General features: G+C 50.1%; 1 protein-coding gene and 1 long non-coding RNA gene across 4 annotated transcripts in view; one reads left to right on the top strand and one right to left on the bottom strand.

The window, feature by feature from the left end:
• Positions 1-1,474, top strand: part of LOC142832485 (vomeronasal type-2 receptor 116-like) — a 39,551-nt gene extending 38,077 nt beyond the window's left edge. For all 3 annotated transcript variants that reach the window (XM_075942956.1, XM_075942939.1, XM_075942948.1), the window contains one exon: positions 570-1,474. In XM_075942956.1, coding sequence (XP_075799071.1) covers positions 570-1,474 — 905 coding nt within the window. The remainder of the gene's footprint in view (positions 1-569) is intronic.
• The window catches only part of LOC142832547 (uncharacterized), a 58,593-nt gene that overhangs the window by 5,418 nt on the left and 28,233 nt on the right, over positions 1-24,942 (bottom strand). The window lies entirely within an intron of this gene.

The following is a 24,942-nucleotide window of genomic DNA, read 5'->3' as shown; positions in this document are numbered from 1 at the left end:
TCTCTTTTTATTGAGAACTTGGTCTTGTCATGTGATATACAGAGTCCAAGGATTTCTGCAGATTGTGTTAAGTGTCATTTCTATGTCAATGCATTTGGGTTGTTGAATTCAAAGAGAAAAACAGATCACATGTCTTGTTCCAATGGAAGACACAGTCTCCATCTACAACAGAGAGACCATTCATAAAACAGACAGAATCTCACCAGACACTGCATTCATGGGATCTGAGACTTCAAAATACACTCTGTGCAATATAATATTTAATGATTTTACCCTCTGTCAATTCATCAGTTTCAGTCTTTTCATCATAGCCTTTAGAATATACTGAAAATATCTGTGCTCTCTGATAACATAACAAATGCTATCACCAACACACAGTAAAATAGATAAAAAAGTGATTGGTTGATTTCACCTCCCATAATAATCAATGAGTATTATGCAGTAATGTCTTTTAACTGCATTCTCAGCAACAAATGCAATTCTGCAATGCTTCTTCAACAAGTTTAATCGAACTATCCTGTCAATGAATGGCTACAATTGCACTAATCATACTTTCCTTTCTCTATCAGATGTGGATAAATGTGTGAGGTGTCCAGAGGACCAGTATGCCAACAGAGAACAGAACCGGTGCATTCCAAAAGCTGTGATCTTTCTGGACTACAAAGAACCCTTGGGGATGGCTCTTGCCTTAATGGCCTTGTGCTTCTCTGCATTCACAACTGTGGTTCTGGGAGTCTTTGTGAAGCATCATGACACACCCATTGTGAAGGCCAACAACCAGAATCTCAGCTACATCCTGCTTATCTCACTCATCTTTTGTTTCCTGTGCACTTTGCTCTTCATTGGGCACCCCAATTCAGCTACCTGTGTCATGCAGCAAATCACATTTGGAGTTGTATTCACTGTGGCTATTTCTACTGTATTGGCCAAAACAGTGACTGTGCTGCTTGCTTTCAAAGTCACAGTCCCTGGAAGAAGGATGAGCTTCTTCCTACTTTCACGGGCAGCCAAGTACATCATTACTATTTGCCTTTTCATCCAAATTATTCTATGTGCAATCTGGTTGCGATTTTCTCCACCCTTTGTTGACACTGATCCACACTCTGAGCATGGCCAAATCATCATTGTGTGCAACAAGGGCTCAGTGACTGCATTCTACTGTGTGTTGGGATACCATGGCTTCCTTGCCTTAGCGAGCTTCATTGTGGCTTTTTTGGCCAGAAATCTTCCTGACACATTCAATGAAGCTAAGATGCTGACCTTTAGCATGTTTCTGTTCTGCAGTGTCTGGGTCACTTTTCTCCCTGTCTACCACAGCACCAAGGGGAAGGTCATGGTAATTTTGGAGGTCTTTTCCATCTTAGCTTCCAGTGCAGGTGTACTGGGATGCATCTTTATCCCCAAGTGCTATATAATTTTGCTAAAGCCAGAAAGAAATTTTCTTCAGAAGTTCAGGGAAACAACATCTTCTTGAACACACATTTCATAAATTGCAACTGACAACTAGTGTTGGTAAAGAATGACCCATTATGATACAATGTAAGATGCATGTAATAGCATATGATTCTTATTGTTTTTTCTAATGATGATATCCAGAAGTGTCATGTATACTACTTTTCTGTACATTGTGACCTATAATCTTCCTCTCAGCCACATATTTTTTAAGACCTAGTTTTTGGACATTGGTGCATAGGAGGTGTGTTCCTTTCTTTTTCTAGTGCACAATAATATTTGAAACTCTTAGTAATTCTTTTGATATCTGAATGAATGTGTGACTTTGAGCATAAGAGAAAATACAGAAAATTTGTAGTAGAGTGAATAAATGTTTGAAGATTATGAAACTAATTTCTGTAGAGGAAGACAACCAAATCCTATTTCATCCTATGAGTTAGAGTAGTAGAACTTAGGAAGGACAGGAAGAATATTGAGAAAGATGGAGAGATGTCTGAATTTAAAATCATGTATGGCTTTTTCAGAGATGAGTGCACTACCTATTTCACAAATCTTGCAATTCACAAGCACCTATCACAATAACTCCAATGAATCAGATGCCCTCTTCTGGATTACAAGAACATCTACACTGAGATGTTCATATAAAACACAATCAAAAAGCAAAGCCGGGAGGTGGTGGTGCACGCCTTTAATCCCAGCACTTGGGAGGCAGAGGCGGGCAGAACTCTTTGTGAGTTCGAGACCAGCCTGGTCTACAAGAGCTAGTTCCAAGACAGGCTCCAAAACCATAGAGAAACCCTGTCTTGAAAAACCAAAAATTAAATAAAATAAAATAACAACCAAAAAGTACACATACACATGAATGAAATTAAATGAACTTTATAAATTTAATTTTACAAATTACTATGGTGAAACACTGGATTTCTTTTATTTTTACTTTATTGAAAATAGATTTTTAAGTGAGTTTGAAGTCAGGGATGGTAATGCCTCCAGAAGTTACTTTATTGTATAAGATTGTTTTGGCTATCCTGGGTTTTTGTTATTCCATATAAAGTAGATTATTGTTCTCTCAAGGTCTGTGAAGAATTTTGTTGGGATTTTAATGGAGATTGCATTGAATTTATAGATTGTCTTTGGTAGAATTACCATTTTTACTATGGTGATCCTACCCATCCAAGAGCATGGGAGATCCTTCCATTTTCTGGTGTCCTCTTTAATTTCTTTCTTCAATGCCTTAAAGTTCTTATCAAATAGGTCTTTCACTTCCTTGGTTAGAGTTACCCCAAGATACTTTATGCTATTTGTGGCTATAGTAAAAGGTGAGGTTTCTCTGATTTCCCTCTCTGCTTCTCTATCCTTTGTGTATAGGAGGGATACTGATTGTTTGAGTTGATCTTGTATCCTGCCACATCACTGAAGGTATTTATCAGCTGTAGGAGTTCTTTGGTAGAGTTTTAGGGGTCACTAATGTACACTATTATATTATCAGCAAATAACAAAAGTTTGACTTCTTCCTTTCCAATTCATATCCCCTTGATCTCCTTAAGTTGTCTTATTGCTATTGCTAGAACTTCAAGAACTATGTTGAAGAGATATGGTGTGAGTGGACAACCTTGTCTTGTTCCTGATTTTAGTTGAATGGCTTTGAGTTTCTCTCCACTTAATTTGATATTAGCTATTGGCTTGCTATATATTGCTTTTATTATATCTAGGTATGATCATTGTATCCCTAACCTCTCCAAAACCTTTATCATAAAGGGGTGTTGAATTTTGTTAAATGCTTTTTCCACATCGAATAAAATAATCATATGGTTTTTTCAGTTTATTTATATGATGGATTACATTTATAGATTTTCACATGTTGAACCATCCCTGACTTCAAACTCTGTTACAGAGCTACAGTAATGAAAACAGCTTGGTATTGGCATAAAAACAGAGAAGTCGACCAATGGAATTGAATAGAAGACCCGGATATTAACCCACAAACCTATGAACACCTGATTTTTGACAAAGGAGCTAAAAGTATACAGTGGAAGAAAGAAAGCATCTTCAACAAATGGCGCTGACATAACTGGATGTCAACCTGTAGAAGAATGAAAATAGATCCATATCTATCACCATGTACAAAACTCAAGTACAAATGGATTAAAGACCTCAATATTAATCTGAACACACTGAACCTGATGGAAGAGAAAGTGGGAAGTAGACTGCAACACATGGGCACAAGAGACCACTTCCTACGTATAACCCCAGTAGCACTGACAATAAGAGCAACAATGAATAAATGGGACCTTCTAAAACTGAGAAGCTTCTGTAAAGCAAAGGACACTGTCAATAAGACAAAAAGGCAACCCACTGATTGGAAGAAGATCTTCACCAACCCCGCATCAGACAAAGGTCTGATCTCCAAAATATATAAAGAACTCAAGAAACTACACTTTAAAATGCTAATTAACCCAATTAAAAAAATGGGGAACTGAACTGAACAGAGAATTCTCAACAGAAGTTCAAATGGCCAAATGACACTTAAGGTCATGCTCAACCTTCTTAGCGATCAGGGAAATGCAAATCAAAACAACTTTGAGATATCATCTTACACCTGTCAGAATGGCTAAAAATCAAAAACACAAATGATAGCCTTTGCTTGAGAGGATGTGGAGTAAGGGGCACACTCATCCATTGCTGGTGGGAATGCAAACTTGTGCAACCACTTTAGAAATCAGTGTGGCAGTTTCTCAGGAAATTCGGGATCAACCTACCCCAGGACCCAGCAATACCACTCTTGGGAATATACCCAAGAGATGCCCTATCATACTACAAAAGCATTTGTTCAACTATGTTCATAGCAGCATTATTTGTTTTTTTTTAAATCATGCTTTTTTATTCTAAATAAACATAAATCAGATAGGACAAAAATCAAATCAATGACAATACAAGTACTGAAATGGTAAGAATTCTAGGAACCCTGTTTTAATAGCCTTAAGATGTGAGAGCTACGACGCTGAGCTGAAGCAAGCATGATATATGTTCACCACACATTTCCAGAATGACTCACCTTTGAATTTTCTCTAATTTGCACACTTCACCTACTCTCCTTCCAAATTACTAGGTCAAGAAATACTTCTCGTTTTCCTCCGTTGATACGCTGCTTTGGCTATTTAGCTTTGCATATTAAGTTTTAACTTATTGGCTTCAGTGACACTCTGATCCCAGGGGGGCTAGGGGATAAAATATGTGTTTTTCCAAGGTGCTTTCATGCCTGGGTTGCAATCTCTAACGTCTGAACTAATGCTTGCTCTGAAGCTGTGAGCCCCGTGGAAGAGCTATTGATCTGCAATCTCCCCGACACATTTCCACCATCTTCTAAAATCCCAAGGACATTCTAATTAGGAGCAGACACTGGCTACAAATTAGAGCGAAAGAGGCAAGCGGGCATTCAGATAGAGACCTTCGGCATTCACATCCCAGGCAATTGGAAGCGGGGCTGAGATTCCTCTTAATCAATCGGCCACGTTTGGTTGTTTCCCAAAGGCAATAATAGTAAATAAATAACAGCCAACAACCAACAAAATAAATGCAAATTGCACCCAGTGTTATTACAAGGGAAGCTATTGATCCCACAGCGCACAATTGGTGAGCTCTGCGAAGCAGCTTGAGGCAGCCAGAAAAGGGCTTGCTATGGTGCTCGAATGCCGGGGGCATCATCCCATGACCTGTGTTTGAATCTGTATGTTCTCTTCGCCTGTATGTTCATTCTCTCTGTGACTCTCACGGCCTTATCTGTATACTAAAAGTAGCAAGGATTTACCTCCCAGATTACAGAGTACTGCCATATAGGCTCTGAAGAGGACAGTTACCGACACCACTTCAGGCTTTCATACTCTAGACCACCAGCCAGAGGCTATGGGAACATAGCTATCACTCATCGTGATTGTAGTGGTCACCGAGTCGCTGGCATCCTTGACCATGTACAGACTGGGAGTCAGACTGAGGCTAAGAGTTCAGAGCAGAGCACGTGACAGCACAGAGAGGCCACTACTCTTACAAGTAGCATAACTGTGAAGGAAAGTATTCTCACCTTCTTCATTTTGAGGACTAGAAACCTTAATGCCCGAAATAGTGTATCTGGAGCAGCATTATTTGCAATAGCCAGAACATGGAAACAACCTAGATGCACCTCAATGGAAGAATGGATAAAGAAAGTTTGAAATATATACACATTAGAGTACTACTCAGCAGTAAAAAAAAACCAAAACAACAATGACATCTTGAATTTTGCATGCAAATGGATGGAAATAGAAAACACTATTTTGAGTGAGGTAACCCAGAGCCAAAAAGATGAATATGGTATGTACTCACTCATAAGTGGATTGTGGCCATAAATAAAAGACATTGAGCCTATAATTTGTAATCCTAGAGAAGCTAAAGAAGAAGGTAAACCCAAAGAGTAACATATAGTTATCCTCCTGGATATTGGAAGTAGACAAGATTGCCAGGCAAAAATTGGGAGCTTGGGGTGGGAGTGGGGTGGGGATAAGGGGAGATGCGGAGAGAAAAGGGAAAAGGGAAGGATAGGGAGAGCTTGGGGCAATGGGACAGTTGGGATGGAGGAAGGGTGGATATGGGAGCAGGGAAGTATATAACTTAATTAAGGGAGCCATCTTAGGGTTGGCAAGAGACTTGACTCTGGAGGGGTTCCTAGATATAAATGGGAAAGGAAAAGTTCTCTTTCCTAGTCATGCAATCATCATGAGGACAAAATGAAGTCACAAATGGGCTCAGAAGACAGGACCCCAGTCTCTCCTGCGCATCGGACCCATGCCTCCATCCTTTACCACACACACTCTTTAAAGTTCTTCCCATTGTACAGCTGGGGAAACCAAGGTTCAGAGAGGGATGTGAGTCTGTCATGTGCTCTGTTGATTAAGAGAGTCACAGTGTCCACCGTCGGGTCCCTTCTGAGCTGCTTCCAAGTCCACGGTTCAGAGAGGGATGTGCGTCTGTCATGTGCCCCGTTGACTAAGAGAGTTGCAGTGTCCACCCTCGGGTCCCTTCTGAGCTGCTTCCAAGTCCACAGACAGCCCAATTTTCTTTTCCAGGAACCAGCCCTGGCTGCAAACAACCATAGTGGAGGGGGTCTTCCTGCTCGCTCTGCAGGAGAGACCACAGCTGACTGTCGGCCAATGCCCAGTCTGGTCTTCCTCCTCACTCCATTCCCAATGGTATCATGCTGTGGTGACCACTGGTAGGGTAAGGAAGAGCTGTGGGCAGGACGGGGTCACTAAAGCTGGGTTGCCTGGAAAACCTGGAAGTTCCAGGCACAAAGGACCAGGCTGTGTGGCTTGGAGAGAAGGGAAAAGAGGCCGGATTTGAGTGGAGGCTCCATCCTCCACCAGAAGGGCTCAGGGCAGTAGGTAAGGACAGTGGGTCTGCTGACTTCACATGGGCTCCTAGCTGAGCAGGAGCTGGCCTGTGGGTCGATGTGCTGGGATGTGGCGCAGGAAGACAAGGGTGCTTCGGTTGCTGCCAAGAGGTATTGATTCCAGGCAGTAGGCACTGTGCTGGGGCCCAGCCAAGAGATGAGGTGATGAAGGACAGGACGGTGACTCCACAGGGGGGGGGGTGTCCCAGCCGATGACGTGATTGCCAGCCATGAGGAGTCTGCCTGGAAGACGGAGCCTCTCCTTCCTTCTCCTTGGCAGCCTCCTCTCCCAGCATGTCAGGGAGGAGGCCCATTGTGCCTGTCTTCAGGATGTGTGAATCTGGTGAGTGATCACCTCTTTGGGTTTCTAGGGGTTCCCCACACTCCAAGAATGCCTCCAATATTGACTTTGAGCTGTTCCCACTGTGACTATTGACAGCTCCCAACTTCCACACATAGCAGCCTCAGTTTCTCCACCTTGTACTTAGGTATAGAAAGCAGCCTTATTCCCAGCTCCACCTAGACTGTCTCCGTGTGAGTAGGCAGTGGCATGTTAGAGCCTGGCTGTGCCACAGAAGGGCTGTGTGTGAGGTATGTTGTCTTTCTGCTCTGTGTCTAGCTTTACCACGAGGTGGGAACTTCTCTACACATGGCCTGACAGTTGGCAGAACCTGAGAGACAGGACGTGGTGAGTGAGTACACTGGGATGTACATACATCTTGTCGTATGTCCTGTAGGTTCCAATTTGTCCTTCTGGATCCAAGCTTTAAGGCTCCATTTCCTGAGCCTCAGTTTCAACCGGGGATCCTATTGCTGGGAACCTGGAGGGATGCTGCTCAGGGTGAAGCTTGGCATGGGGCCTGGCACACAAGGGCACGGTTCCCTTCATAGTTGTCAGCATTCCAGCAGACCCCACACCTGCCCCTTGCTCCATTCAACCGCAGGCAATGCGGCCCCATCCTTAAGAGTATGGGTACTGTATCAACAGAGAAGAGTATCGGGGGACCAACTCCAGAGCCACGTGACCAGAGCAATGGGCACCCACCAAGGCCAGACCCTCCTCCCAGCTACAGAACCACAAAGCCACGAGTATCCGTAACTCTATCTCTACCTCTGCTCAGGGAGAGAAGCGGGGCATCTGCGTCGCAGGGTGGTGTCTACACTCCAAGGCTTGGCATTTATGCTCCAGTGTTTGAGTCTATGCTCCAGCACTGAGCACCGACATTATGGGGGTTGTGTCTATGCTATACAGCTGGTGTCTACACTGTCTTTCTGGATGCCTGTACTGCAGGACTATACCACAATCTCAGCCAAAGTGGGGAAGGGGTTGGTAGTCTTTGAGGCAAGAAGAGAGTCAGCTGGGAGAAGAGGAGGCTTGAGTAGGAACTGTGGCTGCAGGGAAGACACTGAACCTCAGGAGAGAGATGCGTGACTTGGAGGTCCATGGTGTTACTTCCATGGTCTCAGGTCCTACCACCTCCCCCTTCTGCCGGCGTGTTCCACCTTCTCTTCCCTGCCTCCAACTTTGACACACCAGGCAAAGCTGCCACAGGGCCTTTACACAGGAACACCTTTATCCAAGGCTTGATTGCCCTCCTTTTGTCTCACAGGTCTCTGCTCAGGCTGTGCCTTCCCAGAAAGCCCCTGGCCAGTGAGTCACTGGCAACCTCTGACTTCACCCTACTTCACTTCCTGCTTAGTGATGTTCTCAGAGCCCACACTAGAGTCTTACACAGAACATGGACCTTAGAATGAGAGCTGAGCTCCCATGCAAACAACGCCCCCTTCCCACTCACCCGGGTGGCCCCACAGCAGCTGCTTCCCTACAGCCCACGTTTCAGGTAGAGCCTGTCCTCTAGAGTCTTCATAGAGGCTCCATCCACAGTTCAGGCATTCCTGGGTGCCCCTCCTGTGCTTCAGGCAGGCTGAAGATCAGTGGATTCCACAAGAAACAGAAGGAACAGCCCATGGCCAGGGAGGCTACCATCAAGGGGACTGCCATCCTCAGAAGGGGAGTCCCAGTGCTGCGTGGGGCCTTGCTCCTCAGTCTGTATAGCTTGTTTGCTGTTTGGGGGAACCTAGAACATGGCGGCTTGTACCAGTCCATTCCTCCCACCCCAGTCTATGCAGAACAGCCTGGGGTTGCATTCTGGCAGAGTCCCATGCAGACTCCAGCCCTGTCCTCCACTTCAGGTTGCACTGGACCTTCAATCCAGTGATTGCAGGTGACCTGTGATCAACCCTCCAAACACTCGGGTGTAAGCAAAAGCGCCCCGCCGGCTTCCAGGAACCTTTCTGGGGATATAACCAATACCTCCACTTGGCTCCTTTTCCTCTTGTCCTCCTTTGACCTGCTAATGTAGAACATGAGGGACTGGAAACCCGGCGGCCGTATTGGGCATCCTCCTTGGTTTGGTAGAACCAGCAGCTAGAAGGAAGCCGGTTCCCTCTGTCCAGACCGTACTGGAAAGTTCGAATATGAGAAAGATAGCATTCCTGTTTCATTTAGGCCACTGGGACTCCCTTTCACAGCCCAGCTCTCCAAAGATAGCATTCCTGTCTCGTTTAGGCCACTGGGACTCCCTTTTGCAGCCCAGCTTCCAAAGCTAGCATTCCTGTCTCGTTTAGGCCATTGGGACTCCCTTTCGCAGCTCAGCTCTCCACTGCATGGAGGATTCCAAGAGATCCAAGTTAGATGTTGTCTTGTGTGCAGCCAGAGGCAGAGCCAGGCAAAACTGGAGCACCTGTCTTGTCCTGTTCTCTTGAGTCACAAGGCCCTGTTCCCCGTTTCCTTGGCTAGCCCCCTCCTCCTTCCTGCCCATTATGGCCCTGTGGCCATCACGAGGCCCAGGTTCAGCCAAAGGAATGGTTAGTCTGAGCAAAGCTCTGCTCCCCCCCCCCCACTTTGTCCTTTGTGTCTTACTGGCTAAGCTACTGACACAGACCCTGGGTACCCCTGGCTCCTGATTCACCCTTCAATACAGCCTCAGAACAAAAGTTGTCAGGATGCCCGGATGCCCTCTTCTTGCCGCATGGTCACCCAGATGCTGCTCCAACCCTTTAGGGGCAAGGGTTACCTACTCTGGTCCACACACTGGACTGGATTCAGCTTCCTGCCCTGGGCTCTTGGTCCAACTCTAGCCTGACCCCATCACCATCCTGGACCAAGACCAGGATTCCCTAAGGCTGGACTGCTCTCCTCTAGGCTCTGAGCACCTGCTGCTGTGACTTCTGTATCCTGAGAGTGAGCTCCACCTCCATTTTTGGGGTAACAAAGTTTGATGGAAGGTTTCAGAGGCTCCTTTGCTCCCCAAAGGAAAGAAGGAGCCAATCGCTGAAACCTGGCAACGGCCATGCACAGTGTTCCAGGCTCCTCATCCTCACCTGCTCTATTTCCTCACCAGGCTCCTTGTGGGGTCAACCTAGCTTACAGATAAGAGCCCTGAGGTCTGGAAAAGCCAGAAGAGGGGCAACTGCCCAGCCTGGCTCGTCCCCCACCCCACCCCTGCCTCTCGGCCCTCCCAGCACTGTCCCGGTTGGGACAAGACTCCGACTTGCAGGAGAGATTAGGACTAAGGAGAAAGAACACTGTCCTGGCCCCGCGCATCTTTTTCATAATTATCTCAGGTAGTAATTACTGCAGAAGCAGATGCGCTTATCGCAGACAAGAAGCCACCTGCCTTCCCATCTTTGTCAAAAGTGGAAACTGACATTATTTTTGTGATTTACTTCAATGGCTGTTTTCACTGTAAATACCACCTTCACCACAAGGAAAATAACCCTGGAGACGTAGGGGTTGTTCAAGGCTCAGGGCTATGACACTAATCCAGCTGTGGGCCTTGCTCAAGGGCTGGAGGAGAGAGGAGAACAAGCCTCCACAAAAAGTACAGCTGAGGTTCATCCCAGGGGTGTGTTCACTCCCTCTCTCACCACACCTCTCCTCCCCCTGTCCCAGGACTGCTACCCTCTGGAATCCACCCCCACACCCACCACCAACATCAGTGTCCTGGACCTTGAAAGAACTGGCTTCCATGGGAAGTTCTCATAGCTCTCAGGAGGATGCCCCTTCAAGGGTCTGGTACTCAGAGCTCTCTCTTCTCTCACAGCCTCACACAGGAGACTTCAGTATCGAAAAGGGACAGCCTGAGAACCTTCCACCAAGGGAAAGTTCTGCAACTGGGCAGGATGATCTACTTACAGGAATCAGATGGGACTCCCAGGCCTGGAGCTGGCGCCCTCTCTGGTTTCCAGTGTCCCCTTTGTCAAATGGGCAGACCTGGAGGATCTCGACCACCTGTCCTTTGGAGAACCCGATGAATAAATCATCCCTCGTGGCAAGCTTTTGGCATGAACCTCTGAACATGGGTCACTTCTGCTCTCAGCCCCAAGTCACAAATGACTTCACTATCGTAACTGTCAAGAGCTACAGCCTACATGCTGGGTACCTAGCGGGCCCTGTGCATTGGTAGCATTGATCTCGCCCCCAAATCCCACACTATAGGTCCGTTCTCATCCCGGTGTTTCACTTGAGGACAAGACTCAGGCCAGACCAGTTGCCCACAGTCACAAAGCAAACCTGCTAAAGCACGCGGTTACTAAGTACACAATATTCTGTTCCCTAAGATACGGTCTGATTGCTCCCATTTCCCAGGTGGAGGCACTGAGGTTCGGAGAGATGCCCCTCAGGGGAAAGGAAGTACAGGCGCAGCATTGAGTACAGAGGGTGCCCTGCTGTGTTCAGCCTGGCTTTTGGAAGAGTCCCGCTGAGCTGCCACCTGTACCTTCTCACAGCTGCATCTTCTGCTGCCCCCGTGTGAAAGCTGAGGGTTTGCAAAAGTGTGGCTGGGTGTGCCTGCCGTGGTCAGAAGGCAAGTGTGCACGGGAACACAGCCCTGCCGTGCAGTCCTCCTCAGTTACTACTGACTCCCCATAGGCAAACCACGTCCCATCCTTCGTCCTAGCAGATCTGTCTAGGACAGTCTTCCCTGAACTTTTATTCCTTTCTAACAGGGTCCCCCAGCCCTACCCATTGCTCATCTTCATAGTTGTCACCATTTAAGACCATGACGTGGATGTATCGGTTTTCCACGTGCAGAAATGAACCTGGTGTAGGTACCTCACAGTGGACTCCGGCTGGGCTCTCTTCGTCCTACACGCCTCTGGACCGCAAACCTGAGCTGGTTCAGCTGCAGGCCCTCTTTCATACAGTGTGTCAGGCAACGGGCCGCAAGCCCCGCATCCCGCGCTGCAGTCCTTACTCTAAAGGCAGAGTTCACTAGCACACGCTTGCTGCAGGATGCTACCCGCCACACCTGCACTCGGGTAGGCAGCTTACAAAGGGGCGTGGACTGTATGGAGCAGGGGGACAACCAGGTACACCAAGGATGGCTGTCTTTTCTGGGACAAAGAGAATGGCCTAGCACTGAATTTGCCCCCCAAATCAACCTAGTGGAGCTTTTCATTGGCCTTGTCTTCCCACAAGGAGAAAAGTTTGATCCAAATGTCTTTCGGGTCTCGTAAGCACCTGCCAGGACACGGTGCCACCTGCTCAGCGACCTGTTTTTCTGTGCACCAAATCGCCAGACCCACCAGTGAACTGCGCTGTGATGGTCGGGAACATGTATCTGGGAGTGCTATAGGTTTCCCCGTTGCAACCCTGTGCGACCTCTACTCGCAGCAATCTCGTCTCACATGGCAGGAAACCAGGCACAAACTTGCTTAGGTCTCACAGCTGGGGAAGAGCAGAACCGAGAGATCGGAACCCTTGCTGGGCGGGGCAGTGGGCAGCAGGGTCCGCATCCTGCAATATACTGAAACCCAGGGCGTGCCAGCCTTGTGTTCTGGAGCCGAGATCTGCTGTCAGCAGAGCGTGTGACCTCCGGGTGGAAAGTGCTAAAGCCTGCGCTTTAGCTCTCTGCAAACCAGCAAACCAGCTAGCTCTGAGCACCCCAGCACCTGTGCATTCTGCGGTTCTCACTGAAGGGACAGCGACACTCGCAGCGCCCCCTGGCGGCGTCCCGCACCTTTGGCCGCGATGGCCTTGGAGACCGTCCTAGCTGTGCCAGTCAAAGGCGGGTGGACACGCGAGGGACCAGCACTCGCCAGCTGAGCCTGGCCACCTGCTGTTGGAGGTCGAGCTCATTTCCGAGGGTCCTTGTGTGCCTTCCCGGTGGCTCCAGGCCAGGCTGCAGGTAAAAGCCCGGGGTCAGCAGAAATACTGCGGCCCCTCTAGGCTCGCTGTGCGCAGCTCTCCCGTACTGGGTTGTGGGGCCAGAGGAGGGACTCGAGGATGTCCACTTGTGGCCACGCCGAGGACTGCGACGCGCACCGGCCGGGCCCACATCCTGTCCTCGCGGGCGCTAGCGAGTAGTGGCGCCCAGCCTGCTTATCACCACAGAGAGGAGCACAGGAAAAGCCAGGCCAGGGGGATAGAAAAGGGGGGAGTCCAGGCCCTAAAGCCGCGTGAGTTGGGAATATGCCCCTAGGTCGAGTGCCCTCGGGCCTGATCTTCCTGCTACACTGCCTGTCCTCCAGAGCTTCACAAGTTGGTAAAGCAAACAGCACTTTGGGGAGGAGCTGGGGGAAAAGTACAGCCAGAATGACGCCCGCCCCTTCCCACCCACCCACCCTCCTCAGCCACTGGTCCCTACATAGTCAGACCTCAGGCAGCTGGGGAAGAGATAGCCAAAGGCAGGCCCCCGGTCTAACAAAGGGCTGGATGCTCTCTAAGCTCGAGCCAAGACTGTTTCCATGGTAACCCTCTTCTAGGATAAAGCAAAGGCTCCTTTCCCCAACACGATGCTACTGGCTGTGAGAAGGGGAGCCCTGCATTAGAACTCGGACGGGGAAACTGAGTCTTGGGGAGAGATAGGAACGCCCTGAAAATATCCCCCCTTATCCCAGACACCCAGGTTTCTCCACCATAAGTCAGTCCATCACGCCGCAACACCTGTTTCCTAGAGCCCCCATTATTTCATACGGAGGACAGAAATAATGGTTCGTAAAACAGGCTCTGAGAAAGCTACATTTCTCTAAGAAGACAGAGTGCAAGGTGGTGGGGGAGTCTTCATGGAAAGACCTGAGAAAGACATGGCGAAGCAGGGAGGGAGGGGGCCTCGAGAACATCGGGAAGCAGCATTTGGGGCGGAGGCAGTGGTCCCTGCCCACGACAACAAGTTTAGCCTGCCCATCAGGGGGATATGAAGGCAAGGAAAGAGGGAGTTAGAGAGGTGGGCTCCAGGGAACCGTAGGACACCAAGGTGGGCCGAGGCTGCTTAGCAAGGGCTATGTCTACAGAAGCAAGACTCCTACAGAGGCTCAGCAGAAGGCACACTGGAGCACTGGAGGCAGGGCAAGAGAGGCAGGGCAGTGGTTAGGCCAGAGTAGTCAAGGCCACGCAGTTGGATGGGCAGGGGGGTTAGGCGCCAGGTTCTGGAGTGTTCTTAGGGTTTCATTCTGCAGGACTCACCAATGGTTTGAAAATATTGGAAAAGAGGGAGGGGAGGTCAGGTCTAGAGTGTTCTGGCGTCCAATAGATAGAATACAGGAGAGTGAGAGGGGAGCATTATTTCCAGCACAAGCTACAGAGTGGTCACTGGGCTAACTCTCCTCTGTCCTGTTCAAGCCTGAACTACCTGCCCACGCCTCTCATGGCCATGCAGTCCACCCTCCACTTTGCTCTGGCCCCGACCTAACATTTTGACAAACACAGCTGTCTAATAGCTGGGAAAGACCTGCCTTTGTCAGAACCTCCTTTATGTCATGGCTGGTGCCGGCTCTTGGGGCTCAGTTTACAGCCAGCACAGCCCCGCCCATCTCTCTCCCTTTCTCTTCCATTCAGAACCCCACATTACTCCTGAGGGGCTTCAACTGTAGCATCCACGACTGGAGCCACAAGTAGGAACAGGCCAGCAAAGGGCACGCGGGCTGGAGGGGCTCCCCAAGAGGGCAGGATGTGAGTAGGCCAGGAGGGCGTGGCTACTGAGACTGTGCCATTCACAGTAGAGACGCTGGGGTCTCCAGCTGCACAACAGCCAAAATGGCCCAGACCTGGGCCACAGTACCCTTTGTCTTCTCAGGGCTGGTGGGCTTCCCCCAGGAGTTCTTCTTGGGCCACGGTACCCTTTGTCTTCTCAGGGCTGGTGGGCTTCCCCCAGGAGTTCTTCTTGGGCCACGGTACCCTTTGTCTTCTCAGGGCTGGTGGGCTTCCCCCAGGAGTTCTTCCTGGGCCACGGTACCCTTTGTCTTCTCAGGGCTGGTGGGCTTCCCCCAGGAGTTCTTCCTGGGCCACGGTACCCTTTGTCTTCTCAGGGCTGGTGGGCTTCCCCCAGGAGTTCTTCCTGGGCCACGGTACCCTTTGTCTTCTCAGGGCTGGTGGGCTTCCCCCAGGAGTTCTTCCTGGGCCACGGTACCCTTTGTCTTCTCAGGGCTGGTGGGTTTCCCCCAGGAGTTCTTGGCTCCCATAGATGACAAGATGACCCTTGTTCTCTTTGGGCTTGACCTTTGGAGGCACGTTGATGCCAAAACTCCTCAACCCCAGCTACTATCCCTCGGACTCTGCCAGCCTCCTGCAGGGATGGCTCAGCTGGCCGAAGGGCGTTGTCCTGATGACAAGGCCCACGAGTGGGTGCTTCAGACATAAGCCCTGACCCTGATGGCAGAGCCGATGGCTGTGGTGGGTGAGGTGAGACTTGAACCCCCAGCACGGAGCTTGAAACACGGGGCTGCATCTCTGGGTGGCCTTCACAGGGGTTGTTTTCCGGGAAGACTCTTGCATGTTGGGATCCATTAGTCCTAGGTAGGGCAGGGAAGTTGACTCTAGGGTGACTATGGGCCCAGACACATGGTTTAAGGAAGGACAGCTAGCTCTGCTGGTCCCCTCAAGGCCCATTCCCAGGCATCCCACTTAGTCTCCAACTGTCCACATAGACCTCTGGTTTCAGCTCACACTAAACTTTTCCAAAGTCAATTCGGGCCACAGTGTGAGGCCTCAAAGCCTCCCATGGCACTGAAAACACCTTTCTGCCCAAATCCACCCTTGCCATTACTTGTTGACTGGGTTGAAATACAGCCACGAGGGGGCGCCCTTGCTCCACTGTGCGACAGAACACTGTAGGAATCCGGCCAGAGACCTCCTCTCCTGTGAGCCCCACTTAGAGTCCCCAGAAAACACTGCCCTGCCCACAGATGGTTCTGTATATACACAAAGAGATTTGTGGTGACTCTGGACCATCCCGCAGAAATCATGTGATCTCAAGAGATCATCAAATTAGAAACTTTCAAGAGACTAGCGTGACTTTAGAAACCGAGAAGAAAAAGGAAGCCCGGAGCTTTCAGAGAAGTCCAAGGCCTAAAGCCGTAGGTACATTTTCTCACTATTTATACGGTGCTCCAAACTTCTCTGAATGCCATGCCAAGAAGTCAGGGGCCTTCTGCTGCCTCTGCTGCAGGACGAGCTCTGGTTAATAATGTATCCGAGAGGCTTAGTTAAACACCCCAGGTATTCACGTGCCGTGGACGCCCCCCCTCTGCCCACCCAGACTGTCAGCAAGTTAGCTGTGTGTTCCCTTAGCATTTGAGAAGCACATTGCCAGCATCTGCGTACCACTGGAACAACCCTATGCAAGGACAGCGTGGAGCTTTGACACCTGCAGACAGCATGCCCTCCTGCACGTGTGTCCTCTATAGAGGAATCCTCACACAGGCACCGTGCTCTGCGGGCAGAGTCTGCCGGTGGCATCTGGGACAGCCCAGGTAGCTTCAAGAGGGCCAAGGGGGAGAGGGCGCCCCTCAGAGGACTTGCAGCCAATAGCATTGGCCTGGATACACATTCATCGCAAGCTTAAAATGCTGAGTGCCTAACTTTTCAAAAGCCAAATATCCATTGCGGTCAGAGACTGCTCTTCCAGGGGACCCGGGTTTAATCTCCAGCACCCACTGGCTTCTCACAATTAACTGTAACTCCAGTCCTAGGAGAGCTGACAGCCTCTCTGGCCTCTCTAGACACAAGGCATGCCCACAATGCACAGATATACAAGCAGACAAAACACCCATGCACACACATTGAAAATTTAATTAACTGAAAAACTACTAACCGCACTTTCAGGCTGTGTGCTTTCTCCTGTTTACTCTTAGAACAATCAAGACCTCCAAGCTTAAGGTCTCAGCCCCCTAAGTCCCCCTACCATGATGCCACTTCCAAGCCTCTGGTTGCTTTCACTGAGCTTCTGATCAAGTGGCTGTTACTCCACTATAAATATGTGACGACAGAGGATGAAATGTCCCCAAAGGCTCGTGTAGTTAAGAGCTTGCTCTCATTTGGTGGCACTGTTTGGGGAGGTTGTGGAACCTTTAGGAGGCGGAGCCTTTGCAGGGGGTGGGAGAAGTCACTGGTGGGTCACTGGGGGCAGGGCTTTAAGGTTTTATAGCCTGGTCCTGCTTCCGGCTCTCCCTCTCTACCTCCTGATGACCAGGCTATCCACACTCCTGATGCCCTACCTTCCCCACCATGACAGATGGTCTCCTTAGGAATTGGAAGCCAAAGTTTTTTTCTCTTCCAAGTTGTTTTTGGTCTTGGCATTTTATCACGGCAACAGAAAGGAACTGATAGGGTGGAGAAAAAGAGAAAGAACCTGACAGTGAGAAACTTGACCAGCAGACTTCAGCCGTGCAGCCAAGGTGAGTGGCCACATGACAGCCTGTGTCCATGGCCTTCCTCCTCAGGACTCCACAGCTCCAGCCCAATTATGAGGATGACTCCTGACAAACCCAACAGGAGGCAGCATCTGATTTATTCCCAGTCCTCAAAGCTGCTGAGATCCAGCCAAGATCCTGTAGGGTCACTATGGTACCCTGGGAGGGGTCTGTGATGTTTTGTAACAGGCATGCGGTCTTCATCATACCACATCTTTAGCATAAGAGATCTGAGCTAGCCTTGAACTCACACTAGTTGAAGATGTCTTTAATCCTGATCCTTCTGCCTACATCTCCCAAGTACTGAGATTATCGTGTGTAACACCTGATCACCTTCCCAATGCAGTTAGGGACCAATTCAATTCAACTCTTAAGGAGTTGACTTCATGGAGTAGAAGGAAACAGGAAGTAGTGCAAATCAAACTCAAAATCCTCTGGCAGGAGTTGTGTTGGTGTGGGCTAATTCCCTAACCTCAGACTGCTTCCAAAGAGGGAGAACAACTCTTGCCCTTGGAGCTTCAGCTGCCCCCCACCAGAAAAAACAATGTCTGTTGCCACACAGCGAAGTTCACCATCAGAGTGGGCAAACCTAGAGGTGAGATGGAGAAAAGGAAGGGGTCACAATCCAATGGGGCACATTTCTAAATCTACATAGAGGGCATGAATTGGTGTGGTACCCTCTGCAGTGACCCAGTGGAGGTCCAGCTGCTCTCCAACCCAGAAGGGCCTCAGACAGCTGCGCTTAACTCCCAGTGTAGAGGACAGTCAAGTCAGGGATGGGAGAGAAGCAGCATGCAGTCTTCCTCATAAGTGGAGTCCTTGAAAGGTGACCTCACAGAGAAGCTGAGAGCAAGACCCCGGGAGGGCAGAGGAAGAACAGTCAAAAAGGGGTGCCATGTTATTGAGGGGAGGGGTTCTGGTGTATCATGGCACAGCACACCGGGGGACACGGGGCAGGATAACTAATATGGTGCATTGAATATTTCATAGTAGTCTCAAGAATCAGAATGCAGTCAGCTTGGAAGAACAATGAAAATCTAAAGTTGTAGATACCGAAGCACCCCTGTGTTTATCACTCCCAGAGGTAGTTTACATAAGATGTCTTCAAAGTCTCAGCACTGGTCCCCAGTTGGTGAAGGTCTGGTCTTGCTGGAGGACGTGTGTCACAGAAGGCAGGCTTTGGGAGTTAAAAGTATAAGTGCCGCTTTCTGATTTGCTTTCTCTTAGGGTTTGCAGTTCAAAGTGTGAGCCCGCAGCCTGCTGCGCAGGCCACCATGCCTGCTGCTCGCTGTCACACTTCCCACCATGATGGACTGCTGTCTCTCGGGAACTGCAATCCTTCCTTTTCTAAGTCGCCTTGCTCATGGTGTTAAAAGAACAACAGAAAAGTTGATGGAAACACCAACCAAACCATCACACTGTTGTCCGGGGATGGATCTCAGAAGCAGAGTGCTTCCTGCACCTACAGGGCCCTGGCTCCCCATTTCCAGCACTGAAAAAAGTAACTCACAATAGGACAAATATTATTTGAAGCCATCTAATCCTAGCTATTAAGGAGGCTGAGACAGAAGGATGTCAAGTCCAAAGCCTGTCTAGGCCACTTAGTGAAACCTGATCTGAGCATAAAAAAAAAGCAGAAATATCCTAAAGTAGAATACTGGCCTTGCATGCACAAGGTCCTAGATTCAATCCCACTCCTGCCTAAATAAATAAAATGAAAAGCATGTGTGTGTGTGTGTGTGTGTATTTTTTCTTTCTTTCCTTTATTTCTTTCTTTATTGGTTTTTTTTGAGACAAGGTATCTTGTTGTAGGCTTGGGCCAGCTATATGAAAGTCAAGATGTCCCCATGGGGCTCCTCGGGATCAGGGAGAGTTAGCCATACCTGGAAGATGGGAGTCAAGGGAGCAATTCAGTGGGGACTGGAGATCTTGAACCACTATGAACAGTGGGAAAATGGCTTCTCCTGGAATGTAGTGGAGCAGGAGTATTTGCCCAGCGTGATGGGGAATGCTTCCGCAATGGGAGCTGTGGAATGGAAGCCACAGGGACTGCTCTGAAGCACAGCCGAGACCAGTTGCTGGCCGGTTTGCAAACACTGCTAGGGCTCATGTTCCCCATCGGAAATACTGATGGCTGCAGCTGAGACATTGCCCCAAGAGTCCAGGGGCCCTAATGCAACTTGGTGAGTGCCTGCCAGGATCCTACAAATGCAGGCAGTGACAGGGTAGGGACAGGACAGCTTGATGGTGTGCTCAGGAGGCCCCCACTGGAGGCAGTCTTATGAAGCTGCACCGTGTGGCTGCTCTGGCTGCAGGTCCCCAGAACCCCCCAGGAGCTAATGAGTAGATCTATAGCAAGGGGGTTACACAGTAGGTGAAGTACGAGGTGTGTGTGTGTGTGTGTGTGTGTGTGTGTGTGTGTGTATAGAGAGGTGAGGCTGTGACCTGAAGTTCCCAGCAAATACTATGTCTGTGTTAAAGATTCTATAAGGTTGATTAACTGATTGACTTCATTAAACTGCTCCTGTGAGCATGTTATTTGAGGCAACCTTAATTGCTGATCTTGTGCTGTGGTCATTCATACCTGGCTCCTAAACTTACTGTCTTGGAGGTGACAGCCTTCTATGTGCCTGGACAGCTCTCTGTTCTCTTCATTGTGCTTTACAGGAAGGGGCAGGAGGTGGCCACAGCAGGGACCACCTGCCATTGGGCCTGAGGCACAGGGGCCATGAAAGGCACTGGATCACACCAGAGCTGAAGGCACTTACGTTTCCGAGACACGGACAAAGTTTGGTGGGCACTTGAAGCGCAGGCAGCGAAAACCACCCTGGAGGTTATGGCATGTCTCAGATTCAGGGTAGTTGTGGGTGCCCAGTGCACACTCATCCAGGTCTGGGAGGGAAAAGTAGGGCTGATAAGAGAGTCCTCGTGACGTAGGAACCCAGCATGGACCACTCCCACCAGGCTGGAGGCCTGGGTCTCAGACACCATGAGGTCTAAGAGCGTGGCTCACTGTCCAGCCCCATCACCATCACACAGCAACAGCAGGCCCTGACGATGCTGTCTTCTCAGGTTCTCAGAACAAGTGCAAGGTGCCCACTGCACAGCAAGTGCCACCACTAACGGAGATTCAACCTGGTGCTGGACTGACTCCCAGAACCCACAGCAACCAACCTGAATGCCGAGCTGCCCACCCCGTGTCTAAGGCACTCTTTCCCTCAAGACACACAGGGGCAGGGAGAGCTAGCCAATGAGACCCACTGATCTGTTCACTGCACAAGGACACCCAGGCTTCAAGTCCAAAGCTCTTGAAGGGGAGTCAGGGCCCCTCCTATGACCACCTTGCCTTGCTGTCTTGGCAGGCCCAAAATTTTGTGGTCAGTGGCACTGATTAGAATCATAGCTCAGGGATCCAACTCAGAGGGAGAGTCAAAGTCACAGGTCTGGTCCATCCCAGAACTATCTCCTCTGTAGCAAATCTGATAAACTGCTAACGCTGGGGCTTTCTGTGTCCCCAGTGACAGAGCCACCTCTCCTATCTCCTGACTCACACTGTGGTGACAGGGGGCTGTCAACCTGCCACTAGACAGTGTGATAGAAGTTTGAGGACATCAGCTTGGGTCTCTGAGGCTCGTAGACAGTTCCCTGTCTCTTCACACCAGGGCAGGGGACAGGTTCGTGGCCAAGCCTGGGAGATTCTATGCTGGCATGAGTGGCTAAAAGCCCATCCTCTTCCTTACCCCGGTCTAGACACGGGGACTATCGTCCCGAGCACAGTTGTTCTGAGCACATGGGATTAGTGCGGCTCTCCAAGCACGAGGCAGTTTGCAGAGCCTGGTGCATGCACAGAGCTGTCCAAGGCCTGGCGGAGTGGAGGCTGTCACTTACCCTTGCAGGACCGCCCATTGGCCATCACAGTGTAGCCCTGCTCTGGGCATGCACACTGGTAGCTCCCGGGCACGATGACACAGCGGAAGGTGCAGAGAATGCCAGCGCCCTGTGCACACTTGTCAATGTCTGCCAGAAAGGGTCAGCTGGTGAGCCTCGGCCAGCCATCCACCAACAGAGCTGGGAATCTCAGGGGCCCGCTTACAAGGGAAGACAAGAAGGCTTTAATGGTGCGTGTGAAATGCTCAGAGCCACATAGACGATGGGGGCTAGAACTGGAGTGTACCTCACACAACGTGTGTTACTGATCATGACGGTACCAGCCCGTCTTGGGTGACACACTCCTGTTGAGACCAGGGTCATCATCTCACTTTACAGCAGAGGAACCTTAGGTAAGAGTAGAGAGACCCAAGGTCCCACAGCTAGAAGCTGGGATATGAACTCAGACCCATCCCAGCACACAGGAAAGGGGTCCCTTATTCACAGAGTCCTTGGGGAAGACAGGTGCTCACCTGTGCAGCTATGCCCATCCTCTGCCAGCTGGTAGCCCTGGAGGCAGTAGCACTGATAGGAGCCGTAGATGTTGGCGCATTCCTGGCTGCAGCGCCGGGCCTCACACTCATTCACATCTGTGGGGATACAGGCTCCATCACGGTGGATCCTCCCAGCCCATATGTTGGGCTAGGCTGGCTCACCGGTATCCTTGTTCCGACAGACATTCCTTTCAGTCACCCATTGGTGAGGGTGGAACCAGGCAAGGAATGCAGCAAAAGCAGGTCCTCTGGCCCCAGGACAAAGTCAAGGCAGAGCCTGGTGCTATCCTGCTGGGGACACACAACTGCTGGAGCAGATGGCTCTCAAGTCACCTGGGTGCACCATAGGCCAAGAGTTGACACTGCATGAAAGTTGGGGGGGGGCTGCAGGAGCTGGAGTGGGGGTGAATCAGGAAGGTTAGTTCATGACTTCCTCAGAGCGTTTACCCTCTGAACATTTTAGAATAAACTGTGCCAGGCCCACACTGGACTTGGGGAGACAGCCATGAGCAAGGCAGAGAAAATCTTCCAGGAAAGCTAGCTCACATGGACAGTGAAGAGGGGAGGAGAAAGTGTGGTAAAAATGAGACAGTTAGCATGCCTAAGTATGTCAAGTGGCAAGGGGAAAAGATCAGAGAAATGGGAAGGGGTCCTTTGGTGGGCTGCAGCCTCATATAAAGTGGTCAGGGAGGATGTGATCAGCGGAACAGGGTCATGTGACCATTTGGGAAAGGGGTTCTCCAGGTAGAGGGCTCAGCATGTGCAAAGCCCCTGAAGTAGGAGTTGCCGGGTGTTTCCGAGGAACATCAAGGAGGCAAAGGTGGACAGAGGGAATGTAAAAGAGGGCAAGCCATGCCTGACGGTGTCTAACTCCTGAGATCCATGCCATTCACAAAGACATGTATCAATATGTGGTTTAGTCCGCCCTGCTGGACTAAGCTTCTGGGCAGCGGAATCCATGTTCAGTTCACCTCCACGTCTCCAACACGCAGCAATGGGGGCGCAGAGGTGAATGTAGGAGCTGTGCCTAGACAGAATGCTGAGACAGAGGCCCTGCCCGCTCCAAGCTGCCCACGCCCAACCTGGATGTGGCATGCCCACACTATGCCACCAGTGTCCTGCCACAGCTAAACCCAAAGGACTGGGAGTCCCACCAAAGTCTCGGCAGATCTGTCTCATGTGGAAGAGAGTAAGAAAAGACAGTGCTAAGAAAAGGGGCCAGAGATGCCATGACCCAGCTTCTCACTGAGCTGCCTCATGACTTCCTTCCCCAGCAGACCGAGCCAGCTGCACTAGGGCATCTGTGTGGATAGTGTGCCATCATTTCCCCAGCTACAGGCCCGTCACACTTGAGAAGACTTGACCCACAACCATAGTCCATGCCCACACTTGGTTTAGGTCAGTGTGTACCTCAAGGCTTATGCCATTGGCAATGTGCAAGGAGCAGCTAATTCTACATTCATACTGAAATTCCTGAAAAGCCAGAAAAAATAGACTCTCCTGGACCTTATGGATTGATGACATCATCCCTGGGAACCGTGTGGCCATTGCTCCCTCACAGCTCCTGAGCTCTCATGGTTGCCTTGTGGCCTCTTGGCAGCAAACTCCCTGTGATCACGGTAGGAGCAGAGCCTGTCTGTCCAAGTGGGACCATGTTTTCTGAGCTCTGGACTTGTAGCTCACTCTTCTGCCTCTATGCAGATGGGAGAGGGTAAGATCCTGGGACCGCTTAAGCTACTTCAGACAAAACTCACCGAGGAAGCCAACCAGCAAGTGTCAGAACTACTGCTCCCACTGTCTACTGGGAGTTCTAGTACACAGAGACCCAGCTGAGACAGGACCTCACCTATGTTGCTCACCGGGGTAAAGGGCATGGACTTTGTGACCATCACTCTTCATGTGCTTGTGAATGCCAGAGGAAGCTGTCACCATCGCCAACTCTCCCTCCATGACTGAAGTTCTTCCCACTTCAGGCGTGAGGGGTGTGTTGTATGGGGGGGGGGATGAGGTCACTTCTGGATGCTGCTCTGACACACTGACACATCACTCTCTTCTCTTTCTCCACCTCGGGATTGAGCATGGATGAACTCAGAGGTCACTACGCAAGCTCAGCCACAGATCAGCCCAGCCCTCAGGGAGTAGTGAATTAAGTATGGCCCATATCTGGGTTAGTATGGCCATGGGTCCTGGTTAGAACACATGTTCTGAGCATCCGCAGACCCTCTAATCAGGACATCTGGGGAGCCTAAAGAGTTCTCAGGAATCTGTGTCCAGTGGGCCTCCAGGTGACATGGGACAAGTTCAGTTCTGAGAAGCATTCTCTAGGAAGCAGCAGAGTGACCAGACAGGAGCTGGGACCTTGGACCTCTCTAGCACCATGGGAGGCCCATTCCAGGGGCTCAGTGATACCAGACGGAACCACTTACACTGCTCTGCTGGGTTCTCTGTCACAACAGCTGAATCTCATGATCAGTGTGCGTTTGATGTCCTGGTCACACCTGCCCTAAGCCCTCACCACAAGACAACCTGATCTGCAAAGGTTAGAGGGTAATCCCAAGGTACTCACCTTCACAGGACACACTGTCCGCCATGATGGCGTAGCCAGGGAAGCCTCCAACAACACGGCACACCTGCTGGCAGGGCCCATTGTCTGAGGGAAGATTCCTGTAGTCAGAATACAAAGGCCTTGGCCCTGACGACACTGCTTATCCCCCCCCCCCACACACACACTCTGATATGGCTTGAGGTCTCCACTGCAGGCCCAGGAAGGCAGAGATGTGAAAAGATGAGAACCCCATCCCTGTGGCTCTTCACAGCGACCCCAGGAAATGGCGACAGTCCCAGGTGGCACTGGGAACAGCACTTTGGATTTCTCTGACATTCCACTCAAATGCCAAGCCTTTCCTCGGGGGCCGGGGAGAACAGTGAGGAACAAAAGGCCAAAGGCAGGAAGGG

Source organism: Microtus pennsylvanicus, chromosome 1 (assembly GCF_037038515.1).
Source record: "Microtus pennsylvanicus isolate mMicPen1 chromosome 1, mMicPen1.hap1, whole genome shotgun sequence".
Taxonomy (NCBI): domain Eukaryota; kingdom Metazoa; phylum Chordata; class Mammalia; order Rodentia; family Cricetidae; genus Microtus; species Microtus pennsylvanicus.
The sequence above is the reverse complement of the archived record's forward strand: the minus strand, read 5'-3'. Positions and strand labels throughout refer to the sequence as shown.